The sequence below is a fragment of the Leptosomus discolor genome, chromosome 2 (assembly GCF_034619465.1).
Source record: "Leptosomus discolor isolate bLepDis1 chromosome 2, bLepDis1.hap2, whole genome shotgun sequence".
In the NCBI taxonomy this organism is placed as follows: domain Eukaryota; kingdom Metazoa; phylum Chordata; class Aves; order Leptosomiformes; family Leptosomidae; genus Leptosomus; species Leptosomus discolor.
In genome coordinates, this window is record NC_141392.1 from 65,810,459 (window position 1) to 65,827,043 (window position 16,585).

Below are 16,585 nucleotides of genomic sequence, written 5' to 3' on the forward strand. Positions count from 1 at the left end.
TTTTTAAAGGGGTATATAGTATGTATAGATTTTATGTGTGGAAATACAGCAATCATTGGTATAGCTTAGCAGTGGCTACTAATCAGCTACAGGATGATTTCCTAGCGGAGGCTCAGTGGTTTGCAGTTGGCTGAAACTTTCAAAACTGTCTAGGAGAACAGAATATACAGTACCTTTTGACTTTCTCATTGTGAAACTCCCTAAATAGCTTTGAAGATTTCAGCTATTATTGGCAGTTCTGTGGCAAAACTAGGATGATGTGACATGGCACTTATCTCTCAGACTGTTGTTTAAAAACCTTATGTTTCATTTCCTTCAACTGTCATATGGCAATTTGGATTTTGGAGTAATTTAGACAAATTTACTATAGAGCCCTATAAAAACTTACCCGTTGTATATATTGTACAAGGTGGGGTATGTTCCATTAATTGGAACATCTGAGCCCGGCCAAAAGAATGTGCCTGCTTTCAAATTTTGGTACATTGCTGTCAGCCAGACCTATGGGTAAAGATACAAACAAATGATTTTATGGCATATATACCACTAGAGGACCTCAGATCACCAAAGTAAAAATACATAATTGGATCAGAAACATGGGCTGCAAGCGTGCGTTTCTCGTCCTTCTTTCACACATCATGGAGTTGCCTAATGACCATATCTGATCTGAAGTTTATTTTCTATATACATATTCTGAAGAAAAATTAGTAGCACAGAACCCAAGATGTTGCCATTTCTTGAGTATTGCCAGCATAGAAAAAAATCATACAGGTATTTCCATAATTGGCAACAGGTAGTGATCTTGTTTCCTGTGGCAAATGCCAGTGGAATGGATCACGAAGATGGAAGAATGGTTCAGAGATGCATCAGGGATGCTCAGACTTGATGTTAGGAAACATTTGTTTATTGAGAGGGTGGTCAAACATTGGAACAGGCTTCCTAGAGAGGTGGTCAATGCCCCAAGCCTGTCAGTGTTCAAGAGGCATTTGGACAATGCCCTCAATAATATCCTTTTACTTTTGGTCAGCCCTGAAGTGGTCAGGCAGTTATACTAGATGGTTGTTGTAGGTCCCCTCGAACGGAAATTTCTTTTCTATTCTGTTCTGCTTTATTCTATTCTAAGATACGGATTCTAGTTATATGACTTTGTTATAAGACAGCATATTTCTTTTCATCTTAAAAAGCACATTGTGGTTCTGTCACAAACCTGATGAAATCCTTCCTGAAACTAAACACCAAAATGAAACTAAACACCTTCCTGAAAATAACACCAAAATTGAGTATACTATAAACATGACTACACAGACAATATATATACATATATATACACACACTTGTAAATAAATATATAAAAGTATATTAAGTAGATATACTACATACATGTGTATTTTTTATATTTTTGTACATTATTACAGATTGATATTTCTAGTGAATTAATAATATTAATCATAACTATAGGTACAATCAGGGTGGAGTTCTTTTATGAGATGTGCCATATGTAATATATAAGTGTTCATTTTGCTAGAAATTCGGCTCTTCACTATTCTCTCGCTTGCTTTTATATGCTTGGACTTTGTAAATGGGTATCATTTTGAGGTAGATTTTCAGATTTTATTTCGTAGCTAATTGTCAAAAGACAAACAAAAAAACAGCCCACAATAAAACCATACCAAAAATTTACTGTGGTTCCTGTGGCAAGAGATCCATTCCAATACTAGCCAAAATATGTAAGTCTTTTTTTACTAACTGCCACATTAAATAAAATTTTTAAGTCTCAGAATTAACATTTTAAAAGTTCTTTTTACTTTTATAAAAAGCAAACTGTTTTGTAGGCAACCTGTAACACGAAGGCTACAGGGTATTTAGCACGTACTGCAAATGTGTCACACAGCTTTGCATTTTATTTTCTTTTAATTTTGTTTTGGTTTATAATATGGCACATGAGCCACTCTAAACATAAAGGAATACCATGATGAAAAATAAACCTACCGGCTGCCCCTTCCACCATGAAGGTTTGAATTTTTCTGTTCCCGAAAGCGAGAAATGCTTGTTCAAGTCCACATCATACATGCTGTTATCAATAATACCATGGGATTCTGGATACAATCCCTGCAAAATGAAAATAAACAAAAAACCCACTGAATCTTGAAATCAAATGGAGCACTGCACACTCTTGCAGCATTGCAATTATTTTTAGGGCTGTTTTATCACAGATCAGAACACGCTTTCCTAACACAGATCATCAGATTTCTGCCAATGAATTCAGCGTGCCTGTCAAGTTCCCTCGAGTTTCCCTATTTTCTCCCCAGCCCAACTAAAACCTGATGTGCTATAGATTAAGTACCATATATGTCATGTGGCTGTATATCAGCTGCCAAACCCACCCTAACACACACTCTCATCAAACGGGTCTGTCCTCACCCATATTCCCCCATATCTAATTAGACTGACAAAAATCAGGAATAACCGGTTCACAGGTCAGAATCTGATACAATGCATACATAGCCACATGGACTATCTCAGTATCTCTCTCTTTTTACTCCTATAGCTTGAGTTCCCGTGTCCCACAAAAAGATTTGCACCACAAAAGCCTTTCTACGTCGTCCAGATTATGAAGAGGAAAAATAGCAAATTTGCACTTACTGTGACAATAGTATAGTGGTTTGGAAAGGTTTTTGTGGGGTAAGCAGCCCTCATGTATTTTGAATGTGTGCCACATGTTTCTGCAACAGATCATGGAATTAATATAAATTTGCTTATTTTTTTTTTTTTAAAGCGAAAATTCACAGTCTTAAAAACAAACAAAAAAAATCACCAATCAGAGGCGAAATGTGACTCCGAATTAAGACGCATACATTCCGGTGTCTCCTTGTGAGCTAGGCCTACTGTCCCATTGCAGTCAACGGACTCTGGACACGCAAATCATTTGCCTAAAGCCAAGACACCTAGGGCCGTTTGAGACATCCTTAATGATCCTTCTTGGTCTTCAGATGCTGCTCCTCCATCCTGACTGCCAACCTGAATGAGTGTCTCAGATACTTCTGAGATCCAAAATGGCACTAGACATACATGTTTAAGCAACGAGACTGAAGTCTCGGGTCAGCCCAGGCAAGATACTCTGCAGAGCTGTCTGGTGACCAGATGCATGGGAAGGACTCAGTTGCTTAAGCAATGGAGTCTGGTGCCATCTGAAATACTCTCAGATATCCAAGACATCTCCATGAAAATTGGCAGTTTTGATGCAGGAGATCAGTGTTCTCCTGACACAGCTGCTGAAGGCCACCTGAGACACACCACGGCACTCTGAAGTATACTAGAAATATAGCTTAAGGCAACAATTTGTCCTATGGCACCCTCTGTCTAGCTGTTGAGCTGACTTGCTTTCTAAACTCTTGCACTGCACTGTACAGCCTGTACTAACCATAAACGTGCTGACTACAATGAGCATGTAGACATCTCACAGGCAGACACCTCCAAGAACATATCTAAATGTTGGTGTCTTGCCCTGGAGTGAATCCCACCCCAGGTGTCTTACCTTTATCTCCAAACATTGCATCACTTTTCAGCGATCTAAGGCACTTACCGTGACGGAACATCTGTAATATCTAAATCCACTGTAGTATCCAACTTATTTACCCACAAAACAAAGGTGTGAAGACTGGAAGATGCCTTAATGCCATTTTTTAATCTAACTCACATGGAGAAACGATTCTGTATTATTAAGTTGTAGTCAGATGATTATTTGATTCACACTCAAACACACTTTATTCTTTGATGTACAGTGTTTCAGACAAAGAACAGAAATTGATTTTAACTAAGCAACCTCAACTAAACAATGAAAGCCTGAAATTATTCAACAAAACTGTTCCAGTATCTTACAGAAAAAAGGCTTAAAGAGTTTAAAGAAGGGCTGAATAATTGTCAAATACATGAGAAAATCAGCATAATTTTTTACGGATCTTTTCTTTTGCAAAGACAGGAATTTCCCTCAGCTTCCCACTATAGATTTCTGAGAAGCATAGGCATAAATGTGCATAAGCATTTGATAAAATTGACCGCAAGTATGAGTAATGCTGAATTAGATCTGTTCTTGTTTGAAAGGATTTCCTGGAAACATACACGTAGCATGGTTTTACATGCCTTTTACCAATTTAGCATTTCCTTTTTTCCCTGTTTCAACAGACTGGAACTGAACAATGACTTCTGCATGCATGATTTCATCACTGATTCAAGTTCTTTTCAAAGTCAGAATGACATCAAAGAAAAAAAATATTTGCACAAGAAGTCAGGTTTCCACACTGCTTCAAGTTCAGGCTTCTGGATACTCTCAGTATCCACAAACAAGATTGTTAACTATGCAGTAAAATGTAACATCCATGTGAAGTTTTCAAATGAGTACATTAGAATCAGAATATGATCTATTCGGAACAGATAGGAACACTGTCAATTTAGACCATCACTGCTGAGAAGAAATAAATAAATATGCAATCATTCTGTCCAAGTACAAAGTATCTTGAGAGCTGGGCTCTAAAGTACTCAGGAAATTTTAATGAAGTGTGCACTAATGGGTCTCACTTTTCAGAGCCCTTTACAGCACAAGCTAAAGGTCTTCAACTTACTGTTTCTCACAATACTCAGAAAAATGGGAAACAGTCACTTGAACCTTACTGCAATCATATCAGTATAGTCTACCAATATGTAAATTACATTGCATTTATGTCTAATACAATAATATTCACTGACATACTTTTAAATACGCAGCTTCTCTTTAGTATCTTAAAATACCTAACTGGAGAAAGTGCATCTTTGAGGAAAATTTTCCAGTAACCCAATGCATTTTCTCCTTCTTCTTTCATCTACTTTCTTCCAAACTATTATACTTTAATGATAATCTCCTTATCGGCTAGGATTTTTCAATAGAGTACAGAGAAAGCAAGAAATCCTTCTCTGGAACTTTTTTCAGTCTTAAACTGTATTTGAATATATATTTCAAACTATTTCTTTAATAACAAGCTGCTGACCAGTGTTAGAGGCCTTGTTAAAAAAAGTCATGTTTGCTGTGCACTCAAATAGAAGAATTAATGTAGAACATATAATAACAAAAACATAAAACTGATGAGGGAGACCTGAATCTTATTGCTGAGCGAAACACGTGCATGACAGCAGCAAAAGGGACTGGAGAGGTTGCATGCAGACTTTTTTAAAAACATAGTCAAAACACTCTTAGTTACTCACTGAGTTTTTCAATATTTGGCAGCAAAGAACTCCAGGTTTGCAAGTATTCTGCTCTAAACCCATCCATTGAAAAAAGGATAAGTGGTGGCAGATCAAACCTACAAGAAAATATGAGTTTGTCATGGTAAAGGAGTTTGGAGAGTTGGTGACTCGTTAAGATGTTTAACAATAAATTCTACTTTTAAAAGTAAGATCCAGAACTTCCATGTACTTCCCAGAATTAGTATCACAGTACGAGATAAACAAATAGTTCCATTCTGAGCAAATACACAATCCTGCTGAAAAAAAATACCAAACAAAACACTGGAGGAATAAAATACAAGCTACTCAGTATGTATAGAGCCTAGAAAAATAAATTGGTTTGTACATAGTAATGGGTTGAATACTGTCTCTTGTCTCTTAATGCATCTTAAAATATCTTTCAGGGTAACTGCACAAGGACTGTACAAGTACAGCAGCTACCCAGCAAGCAGTTAGGGTCAACTGGCCTCGGTGCTGAGAAAAGTAACCTCTTCACAACGCCAGGTTTGTGCTAACCTCTTACCTTACCACACTTCCCATGTGAAGACATCACTAAGCAGTCCCTGTTCTTTGTGGGTTACATCTTTCAAGTTTTCCAGCTCTCATGGAGCTGGAGAACACTTCTTTGCCTCAAGGCCTCTGACAAACTTAACTTAAAGGTACAAAAGGAATGCAGTAGCTGCTTATGTGCTTAGGGTAAGACTTTATGCAAAGAAACAAGGGCAAAAGCCTCAGATCTGACTTCATACAGTAGGTATGATAAAATAGGCACAAACTGCAGCTGATCTCTAGAGCAGTATTTAAATTCTTGTTATAAAAATTCTGAGTAGGGGGTGCTAGCTGTGAAAATAAACTTCACATTAAACATGCTTTCTCTTAACTGACCTAAACGGACTCCTAAAGAAAAATGCATTAGCAGTTATGAAGTGCTGGTGCTTTATCACCTTTTTTCATAACGCCAAGCGACAAAATCAGTAGGATCAAGTCATCTAGTTCTGCAAACTCAGTCTTTTTGTAACCATCATTATGTATTCCAGTCTCCTTAGAAACAGATAAAGAAACATGAAAGTCGTAAACATACAATTAAATTTAAAAAGTAGTTTGAAGTAGGCTCCACTACATGGAGTATCTAAAAAACCCATAACTATTTATAATTTATAGGAATGGCTCACTAAATAAGCCTGGAAAATGTTGGGGGCAAAAACGATTGATAATGATAAGTGACTCCAAACCAGTTTTTGGAGTAATACTTTGAGTGATAACTATTAAAAAAAAAAAAGTTACATATTCACATCAGCCAGTAATTACTATCCTAGCTCTCATTCACAGTGGTCCTTCCAAAACACAGAACTACGCTGGTCAACAGTTTGTATAAAAACAGTTTGTATAAAACAGCTTCCTGAACTGAATCTGAAGTTGAATCTTTACATAGCAGTGCTGTTTACAGCACTTAAATATGCCCTCTTCCATGAGTTTCCAAGCTTCAGCTTATGAAATTGTGTTAACTCAGCAAGTTATTTGTTAACCTAAAAAAGTATATTTTTATATCTATGTTGGGAGGTGCAGGCAGGAACTCATGAAGAGGACACAATACTAAAGGTATTATTGTTATAATTAAACTAAATTGTTAGTAAAATAGATAGAATAATGAATAACGTCATAAATACCATAACTGAACCAGGAAAGAATCCGTTTTACTTTGAAAACAACTCTTAAACTGTGTTTCTGCCTCACCTCTACCTATGATTCTGCAATGCTGCACAAATAGCAAAATATCTACAGGTAGACATGAGAATTACCATGTTTCAGTGTTTGTAGATGTATGGCTAATTTCATACCTTCCTGTTTAACACACCTTTCTTCCCGCAGATAATTCAAGTAAAAAAACCAAACCCTGTTACTTAGATAAAGAACTGCAGTCACAGACTCTTAACAGTTATTACAGCTTGCATAAAGTGATTTATCCAAATTATCACATACACAATATGGTAACATGAAATGGACTATGAGCAGTTTGTGACACATGAACTTTGAGATAACTCTAACAATTTTTCCAGATCTTTGCAAACTGACTTTCAATCTGGATCTGAACTCTTGTACTCTGCTTGTCCTGGGTTACAGTGTAAAATGTGCCAAAAGGAAAAAAAAAAGTATTCTATTACCATCTTCAGGAGCTGTTGAGACCAGGTGGGGCGGTGCTCCCTGCCTCCCCCCTCTGGACTATCTCCTGTTACTGGGCACAACAATTCCTTATCGCCTGACCCATCGATAACTCGCTCCTGGACTATCTCCTGTTAATGGCCCATCAAGGAACTGCCTCACGACTCCCCATCCCATTGTGAGATGCTCCGCCCGGGGGGAAGGAGCCAAGCAGTCCATGCCAAATAAAAACTGAGATTTCGAACACCCTAGCAGCCTTCTTCCACTGGATTCCCAGAGGAGCTTTTCCCCCCACTGGAGTTCCAGAGGACAAGAGCTACCTACCTACCACTGGACCTTCGGAGGAAGACCAGACTCTTTTACCTGATCGCTGCTTCCACAGAACTACATCCATCGCTTCAGGAGGACTGCAGCCAGCATCTTATCGGACTGCTACTGCCACCCTAACAGGGTGTCAGGTTGTATTTCTGACTCTGTCAGTGTAAACCAGTGGGTTGTTTTGGTTTTTTTTCCCTGCCTTGTGTTATATATGTATATATATATATTAGTAAAGAACTGTTATTCCTATTCCCCATATCTTTGCCTGAAGGCCCGTTAATTTCAAAATTATAATAATTTGGAGGGAAGGGGGTTGCACTTTCCATTTCAAGGGAGGTTCCTGCCTTCCTCCACAGACACCTGTCTTTCAAACCAAGACACTGCTCTAAACTGTAAATGATGAATGAATGTGCAAAAAAAAGATAGGTTTTAGAAAGAAAAAACGTTGCTAGCCACAAACTACTTCTATAGAATATTTTTCAGGGCAGGAGTGTATTCTCAGTGTATTCTCAGGAAAGATGAAAACCTCATAAAGACCTGCTTCAGGCCACTGGAGTATTTCTGACAGTCACAATGATTTTATTTGCTATGAAGACAAAATTATTTTATCCTACCCAGCTGGACACTGAGGAGTTTCAAGTGATATACATGGTTCTTCTGCCCAAGGTATTTCACCTAAAAGCACAAAAGAAAATATTGAGTCAGCATTAAAAAACCCCACACAAACAACGAAGCTGTTTCCTGGTTGATCTTTTTAGAGCTCTTCCTGGTACTTTTTCTGCTTCAATACAGAATTATAGAAATGTAGGGCTAAAGATACCTTTAGAAATCATTTAGTGCAACCTGTTAGGCCTTCAGACCCTGAAAGGGCTAATAATTACAATTGTAAGTTAAAAACAAAGCACATACACTATGCAGACAAGAAAAAAAAATACAAAATGGAGAAGAAAGCACTATAAAAGCTTAGCCTAAGTTTTATCTGGTTTTAAATAGAAAACATTTAAACTGTATCCAGTCCACATGGGATTACTGCCTTCTTTTTTGCAGATACATCTTACACATTTAGTGATGATTACCAGGGCTCCTTTTAGCCTTTTTTTTTTTTTTCTGTAAAGTGCCCAAACTCCTTCAGTATTTCCATGTTGACCATAGCTTCCAAATTTCAACTAATTCTTTCTGTTCTCCTTTAAATATTCTCCACCTGCTTCACTGCTATACTCATTTATGATAAAGTTTGCCCATCTCTTTGGAAGAAGTAAGGGAAGTCAATAAGAGAACAAAGAAGGAAAGCATCCAAAAAGGTATAGGAAAAAATATAAAGAAAAGAGAAGAAGCAGTGGTTGTTGAAGTTCTTGGCCCACCACAGAAAGCTTATCTCCCAGCACACAGCCAAACGCAGGGATGTACAGTGACCTTAACTACGTCAGCTCAATCAATTTTGCACCTAGTCAAACTCCTGACTGCTTTTAGCTTTAATTTGCATTTAGCTGACAAATACAATTTTGCAGGACTAGCCTTAAATCTCTGTCACTTCACAATATAATGGAATTCTGATAACAGATACCATGTTTTATGCAACTGGTATACTCCTCAGGTATCATTCCTGTAATCTAATTTTACCAGTGCTATTCTTTAAGTGTTTAGCCAGAGTCTATATAAAACAATCAGACATGAACAAAGATATTCAGAAATAAGTAAAACATAAGAAACCAAATCTGAAAATTAATGTCTAATAAAAAGGATGGGAATTTTAAAATTAAGGATGATTACTACAATATGTGCTTTGGATTGCATGAAGCTTTAAGCAGAAAACATGACTCCAACTATTTTTGAAAACAAAAAAAAGAAAAGAAATAACCCAAAAAACTCATATTCGATATATTGCTGCAATATTAAAACCAATCTGTATTTCTTAGGAATGACACACAGTCACATTGTTCTCCAGAAACCATCTTTTTCCTAGTCAAAAATACCAAAAGCTTCACCTCAAAACATCTTAATTTTCCAAAATGTCACTGTAAGACTCTAATGTTGAGAAACAAATGTATCTACCTTTGTATTTGCCATGTTTGCCCATCTATTTATTTCACAGGACAACTTACATATAAATCTTTTTGACTTTTGGTTTACCTTTGCAAACACTGTTGTAGTTTACACAGCAATCTTTGTTCTGCAAGCAGTCATCAGAACAAGAACAGTAACTTCCAGGTATCCGTGTCTCACCACAACGGAAATTAGTGCACCACCAAGATCGGGCTGAAAATTGGAAGGAAAACATTATGATTTGGTTCACAGAACCTTATGTAAACTCCTTTGCATGGAAATCCCCCAAAGAGATAAACAAAAAAAAGAGGTTTTGTTAAACTATAATTTACATGTCCTGCTTGAGTTGCTTTAAAAATTTTATCTGAAAGGTAAACTCAAGATTTCATTTAACACATAAAGCCTATTTCTGCAGCCATTGAATGGTAACACAGAGACATAGAATAATTTATTTTACAAAGGTGTCCCCAAAGTCACCCTCTTCAATGCTTTCCACCCTTCCAAGAAGATCATTTCTCATACAGAAGAGAAAGAGAAAGAAACAGATCTTTTGCTTGCTCTTGCAGGTGATTCCCAACAGACAGCAAACTAAGAGATGTAAGGGCTGAAGTGGGCAGAAAAAGTGATATAGATGAAGAAACCCCCAAGCAGCTGCTGGGAGAGCAGAGAGAGTAACTAGAGAGGAGTCTGGCCTCGATGCAGAGCCAGACCTGTCCTCTGCAAGACCACAGAATCACAGAATGACAGGGGTTGGAAGGGATCTCTGGAGACCACCTAGTCCAATCCCCTTGCTCAAGCAGGTTCACCTACAACAGGTTGCACAGGATGGCGCCCAGGCAGGTTTTGAATATCTCCAGGGAAGGAGACTCCACAACATCCCTGGGCAGCCTGTTCCAGGGCTCTGTCACCCTCAGAGTGAAGAAGTTCCTCCTCATGTTTAGACAGAACTTCCTATGTTCAAGTTTGTGCCCGTTGCCCCTTGTCCTGTCGCTGGGCACCACTGAAAAGGGCCTGGCTCCATCCTCTTAATACCCACCCTTTAGATATAATAAGCATTGATAAGGTCCCCTCTCAGCCTTCTCTTCTCCAGGCTAACGAGCCCCAGGTCTCTCAGCCTTTCCTCGTAGGAGAGATGCTCCAGTGCCCCAATCATCTTCTGTAGCCCTCTGCTGGACTCTCTCCAGTAGTTCCCTGTCTCTCTTGAACTGATATGACTGTTGACGAGTGCATCATTCCAATCCCAGGCCCCGCCCCCCCCTCCCCCCCTCCCCCAAGAGCTGCATGAGCCTGGAGGGTGCACCTGACCAGGAAACACCCATTCATTTTTGAAAGTGAAGGAGGTGCTGGCACAGTGTCATTGTTTCAGGGCCTTGGTCAAAGACAACCTGTGATTTCTGCTCACACTCATCCACGGCTTTATCTGGGCCAGGAAATACACAGTGCAAATGGTTTGGTTATCCATGGAGGACAAAAATACAAGGATCTGATTTGAGAAAGACACGGGAAAATTTTGTGTTTTGACAGGTCATCAAGTTATGGCCCTCTAGCCATCTGACTGCAGAAGCAGCTCGACACCGCCACGTCCTTCCCTCCCTGAGGGAACGTGACATAACTTCAGTATATCTGCATAAATACAAGAATTTATCCTTTTCCTATTACTATCACGTGAAAAAAACAAACCCAGCAAGCACTGCCTGTAGGGGAACATACTTGGCTCCACGCAGCTGTCCTCATAGTCCCAGCAGCAGTCCTGACGCTCCTGGCAGCCACTGTCACACCGGCAGCCTGGCACCTCTTTCCCACGCGGCTCATTGCACTTGTGTCTGCAGCTGACTGCAAGGAGAAGGCAGCGAGTGTGAGTGCTCAGACAACCCTGTCCCAGAGAGGTCAGTTAAATGGATCATGGACACAGGCTGTGGGGAGAAATGTGCTGAATAATTTCCCAGATCCATTTCTAGAGTCATTTTTTAACGCGGTCACTAGCACATGGGTCAGCAAGGCAAAACGAAAGCTGTAGGAAGTCCTCTGGACAACGAAGGTCCTGGTGGCCGTTTGGGCCGTGCTCACCCAGAGCCTGTGGCAGGGTTGGTTCTGCAGTGAGTCTCCCCAGGACCAGTGGCACAGGAGGCAATGCCTGGGTGTTCCACCCTCCCAGCATGAGGAGGGGGAAATTGGCATCTCCCTTGCTCATTTTTGGGTCCGGGATGAGTGACTCCCACTTTGGACGTTCCCTACTGTACCTGTCAGGGAGCTGCATGGGACAGGGCACCCAGAGCCATGGGGGCTCCCCAGGGATGGCTGGGCAGGGCCTGGCAGCCAGGGCCCATCCCACCACCCCAGCCAGGATCCGGGCAGGCAGCGGGGCACCAGGGCAGCCTCACCCCAGGCACTGGGCACCTCCCTGGGGTCAAGGACAGGACAAGGCCAGGCTGTTGGCCTATGGGTGGGCCTGGCTCAGCAGGACCCACGGCCAGGCAGGGCACAGCTGTGGCAACCTGGAGACCAGCCCTGCTGCGGCATTGCTGGGTCAGGGGCTGATGGCCCCGGGGGGCTGAAATGGGGTCCTGGGCTGTGGGCAGGGTGGGGGCAGCCCTTGGGGGCTGGGCAAGGCCCATGAGGCTTATTAGTGCACTCAGGACTCTGACCATACCTCTCCCACTTAACCATTACAACATCCCTTAAAAATCTTCAGTTTTGGTTGTCTTCATTGAAGGAAAGAAAAGGGTCCAAATGAGGGGCCTTGTGTTGGAAATGGAGACACGTATTTCCTCACCACAGCTCTGACACCTATGTTCAGGGTCAAGGGCCCTCTGGCACTCCCAAGGACACCGGAGGACAACCCGAAATCGCCAAACATCACCTGCAGCTCCACACTAGCCTCCACAAAGACAAGCCCTGTGTCCGCATTCTCTGTGCTGCAGAAATACTGTTTGAACAACTCTGAGAATCTACATTTCCAGCTTTCTTGTCTACTCACACCGTTAAACAGGGATCGGTATAACTACTTAGATTTGCCATTGCAATCCTATTATAGTTGCCACAAGATTCATACTTTTGCAGGGTACACTGCCTACAAAAATTGGGCTTTAATAACCACTATGCAGAAACCATGTAGAGCTAAAATGATCCTTTTCAAGCCAGCCAGCTTGTTTCACATGTAGAAAGTTCTCAACTTGTACCTTGCGCTTTAAGTGCCTACATCAACAACTGTTGTTCAATGCAAGAAAGTTTTGCAAATAATTAGAATAACAAACAATACATAAATTCATATGTAATGAGCATAGATGGATCTGTCAAAAGTAGAGATGGAATAAAGTAATTGAGGGTTAAGTGTTTTATGACTGGAATCTGTTCTGACACAAAAGAGCTATGATTTTTCACAAATGTACATAAACATATGCAAACAGTCTTCCTGTGTTTTTTTGGCTGAAGTTTAGAGTATTTAATTTAATTTTTCCTCTTTCCGTTAGCTCTAATTCAAAGTTGTTCAGATGGTCTACCTGATTTAAAAATATATAGAATGGTGAGTCTAAGTCATAAAAAAATAGAAATATAAAAATATAAACCTTTTCCTCTGTCTGTAATGGAACTGTTCATACCCCTCATAATTTGCAACCCATGCTTCTAATCTCTTTACAATATTTACATAACTGTGTGAGGTCAGGAATTTAGTATGTCGTTGATTTTTATTTGGACTAGTCAGTACAATTACAGGAGCTATAAGGAAATTTACCTTGAGTATATAAATAGAATAAATTGTACTATCAACAAACGTAAACTCTGTGCTAACCTTTAATCATATACAATGCCAGCTCCTCCTGACTCCTTTCCAGGCACCTTCTCCCGAGACCACAAGTGCCCAGCACCTGTCTTGACTGTGACTCCTTTTGCTCCTGAACAGCAACGCTCTTTCCCACTGCTCTCATAGCAAATGCAGCTGCACAAATGTGCATGCTGCTCAAGGCTGAGGCTTCACCTCCCATGTGTTGCTAATTCATCTTTCCCAAGTAGGTCTGGTTACAAAAGTAGCAAATAAAGTTAGTCAGTCCCTATTTAGGGTCCCTCTGTAACACCTGCAGTCAGAGGCACCAAAACGCTAACATCCTGGTTTGATGCCATCTTTCACTTACTACACTATGACCAAGTTCCTTAGGTAAATGTCAGTGAAGACTCAAGCTGGGGGTATCTGCATATTTTATACAGAAAGTTGCAATACAACATATGCATCGTCAAAAAGCAATTACAGTTCCATCTCTTCCTGTTTGCTAGGCTGGTAGTATTGAAAGATCTCAGAAGCAGCTAAGACTAGATGAGTAAGTAGGTAGACAAGTTCAATATGTGTTGATTAGGAACGAGAAAGAGATTGTGCTTCCTTGAACTCCTCCAATATGAGATTACTGTTGTTTCGATTCTAAAGGAAGTGTTTTATTTAATTCACCATGTTTGTTCTCATCTGGCTTGACCCTCTGATATCAAAATACTACTTTGTTTTTCTAATCAAAAGATAACATCCTGCGAATTCAAACCATTATCCCCTTTTTACCATAGGTTTACAGAAACTGAAGTTCTCAGAGAAAATTCATAATTGGTTTTAACATTAGCCACCTGAACTATGCCAGATTTACCCAAAGCATGAGTCCCAAAGATGGTCCAATGATATCTCTTCTACAAAACATATTGCTTAAATAATTGCAAGATATTATATGTAATAAGATAACTCCTATCTCAAATTTCCTAGAAGTATGAATATAATAAAATTCCCAAACTTTTTATGAACTAGGTTTAACACTTCTGGAAAGAGAAGAAAGGCACTCAGTGGTTTAGGATAGGATTTTCAAGTATAGATTGTGAGTGAACTGTTTTTATACAATCCAATTTGAAAAATGCAAGAACTTTATTTTCACAGGTGGTAATTTTTCACATAGCATTTACATTATGCTATAAAAGAGCCCCTGCTGAAGGCCTTCACCAGATCTAGCTTCAGCGGTAATTATGCTGAAAGTACCATAAACATACCTTGCTCTTGGTCCCCACGGTTCAGTCCCAGTCCTAAGCCTAGTCCCAGGGATACAATGACCAAAGTACACAGCAGAACCTGTCACATAGAAACAAGAAAATTCAAGTTCCCAATTGTGATAAACTGTTATGTTTATTAGAAATTAACTCTGTGATTTTTATTTCTATGAGTGTGTGATTTCTTATGAACTAATCATTTCTCCAAACTTGTCACTGAAAAATTGGAGACATTCTGAGCCTGAAGATAGGATAGGCACAAAAATTCCAATCTTGCGAAACTTTTACAAGCCAACACCTTAATACCACACTTTTAACCTATGGCCAGTCCCATGTTGTAATAGGGGAAGTCTTTGCCAGGAAAAAGATAGTAGGAAGTAATCAACATATTTACCTGTTTCGCAAACTCTTACTCTGTGTAAATAGAAGAAAATTGCTATTTAGCTTCTGTATTTTCCTGAAGTGCTTACAGGGATTTCTTAAGAGATTCAGCTGGATTGAGGCTGCAAGTGTCAAATTTTCAACCACGTGCCAGTTTGTCGTAACAAGTCACCCTGTTAGTGAGGTCAGAGGAAATTGGAAAGAGAAAAACTGCCCAAGGAAACCCCATAACAGAAAGCAGCATAATGTCTGGGAGACTGGGGAAGAGCTGAGGAGGCCTCTATCAGCTTAACAGACACTCAGGATGAATGGTGATATATGCTGGCTGAAAGGCACGGTGAGAAGTGACAACCCTCTCAGAGTATTTCATAGTCTATGCACTTTCCTCTTCACTAAGTGCAATAATGGAAAAGAAAACGCGTATCACAGAAAATCACCATAAACCAGCCCAGTTTACTTCCCGTTTTTGCCTCAGAGCCTTCTTTTGTCTCCTGCCATTCCAGGAACCACCAGGCACTAGCAAATCCTAGCATTCAAAATAAAATAGAAATGAGAGAGTCTTACTCTCATGCTCAGTATTACGGTAATGGAGCCTCTTAACTGAGACTACAGCAATTATAAGAAGCTGAGAAAAACCGTATGTGTGGATAGGATACAACCAAGTGCACATACACCATCCTGTTACTTTTTGCCCACCCCTGCTCACACAAGTACTCTATGCTCTTTGTTACTGCCCATCCTGCCTGGCAGGTGCTTGCCAGAAGCGTGGCAGCAGGGAGGGGTGCGCAGTTCTCAGGCATGGGTGTACAATTTGGCCACGGACCAGCTCCACACCAGGACAGTCTAAGCGCACGTACCTTCCCATAGACCAGAAAGATCCAGGCACACAAGCCAGAAAGTCAGGAGTGTGGCACACTGACAACTAGCCCTATCGCATGGACAACCAGGAGACACAACTGTGGGTTTGTCATGGCACATATGTCTTTCTCTGGACAGATACAGTCAGAGGGGCTCCTTCCAGACCCCACACTTTCTCCTCTTTCTGCTATGCTCTCTGTGACCGTGCTTAAGAATTTTCTGTTTCTCCCTTGCTGCCCACCCTCTCCAGCTTCATGTCACTGATTTTTTTCCAAAGCAACACCAAACACCAGCAATGCCAAAGTTACTTCCTTCACACTTTCGCTCTCCCACCTTATGCTCGGTTTGTGTCTGGTGGGGTTTTGGTAGCAGGTGAGGGGCTACAGGGGTGGCTCCTATAAGAAACTTATACAAGATCCCCTGGCTCCAATTTGGACCTCCCTCTGGCCAAGGCAAATCCTATCAGCACTTCTGTGATAAACATATTTAAGAGGGGAAAAACCTGTTGGGCAAGTCTTTGGGAGCAGAGGAGAGGAGGTGGATGTGAGAGAAACAACCA

The 16,585-nt window shown here is 40.3% G+C and overlaps 1 protein-coding gene across 3 annotated transcripts in view; it reads right to left on the bottom strand.

Moving 5' to 3' along the window:
• ENPP3 (ectonucleotide pyrophosphatase/phosphodiesterase 3) overlaps window positions 1-16,585 on the bottom strand; it is a 44,439-nt gene that overhangs the window by 25,287 nt on the left and 2,567 nt on the right. For 2 of the 3 annotated variants that reach the window (XM_086482415.1, XM_086482416.1), the window contains exons 2-9: window positions 14,791-14,869; window positions 11,485-11,607; window positions 9,862-9,987; window positions 8,346-8,406; window positions 5,233-5,330; window positions 2,641-2,720; window positions 1,987-2,106; window positions 389-498 (exon numbers count right to left, since the gene is read on the bottom strand). In XM_086482415.1, coding sequence (XP_086338541.1) covers window positions 389-498; window positions 1,987-2,106; window positions 2,641-2,720; window positions 5,233-5,330; window positions 8,346-8,406; window positions 9,862-9,987; window positions 11,485-11,607; window positions 14,791-14,869 — 797 coding nt within the window. Of the gene's footprint in view, window positions 1-388; window positions 499-1,986; window positions 2,107-2,640; window positions 2,721-5,232; window positions 5,331-8,345; window positions 8,407-9,861; window positions 9,988-11,484; window positions 11,608-14,786; window positions 14,870-16,585 lie in introns of all 3 variants that reach the window. The other variant, XM_086482417.1, reaches the window with a different exon arrangement.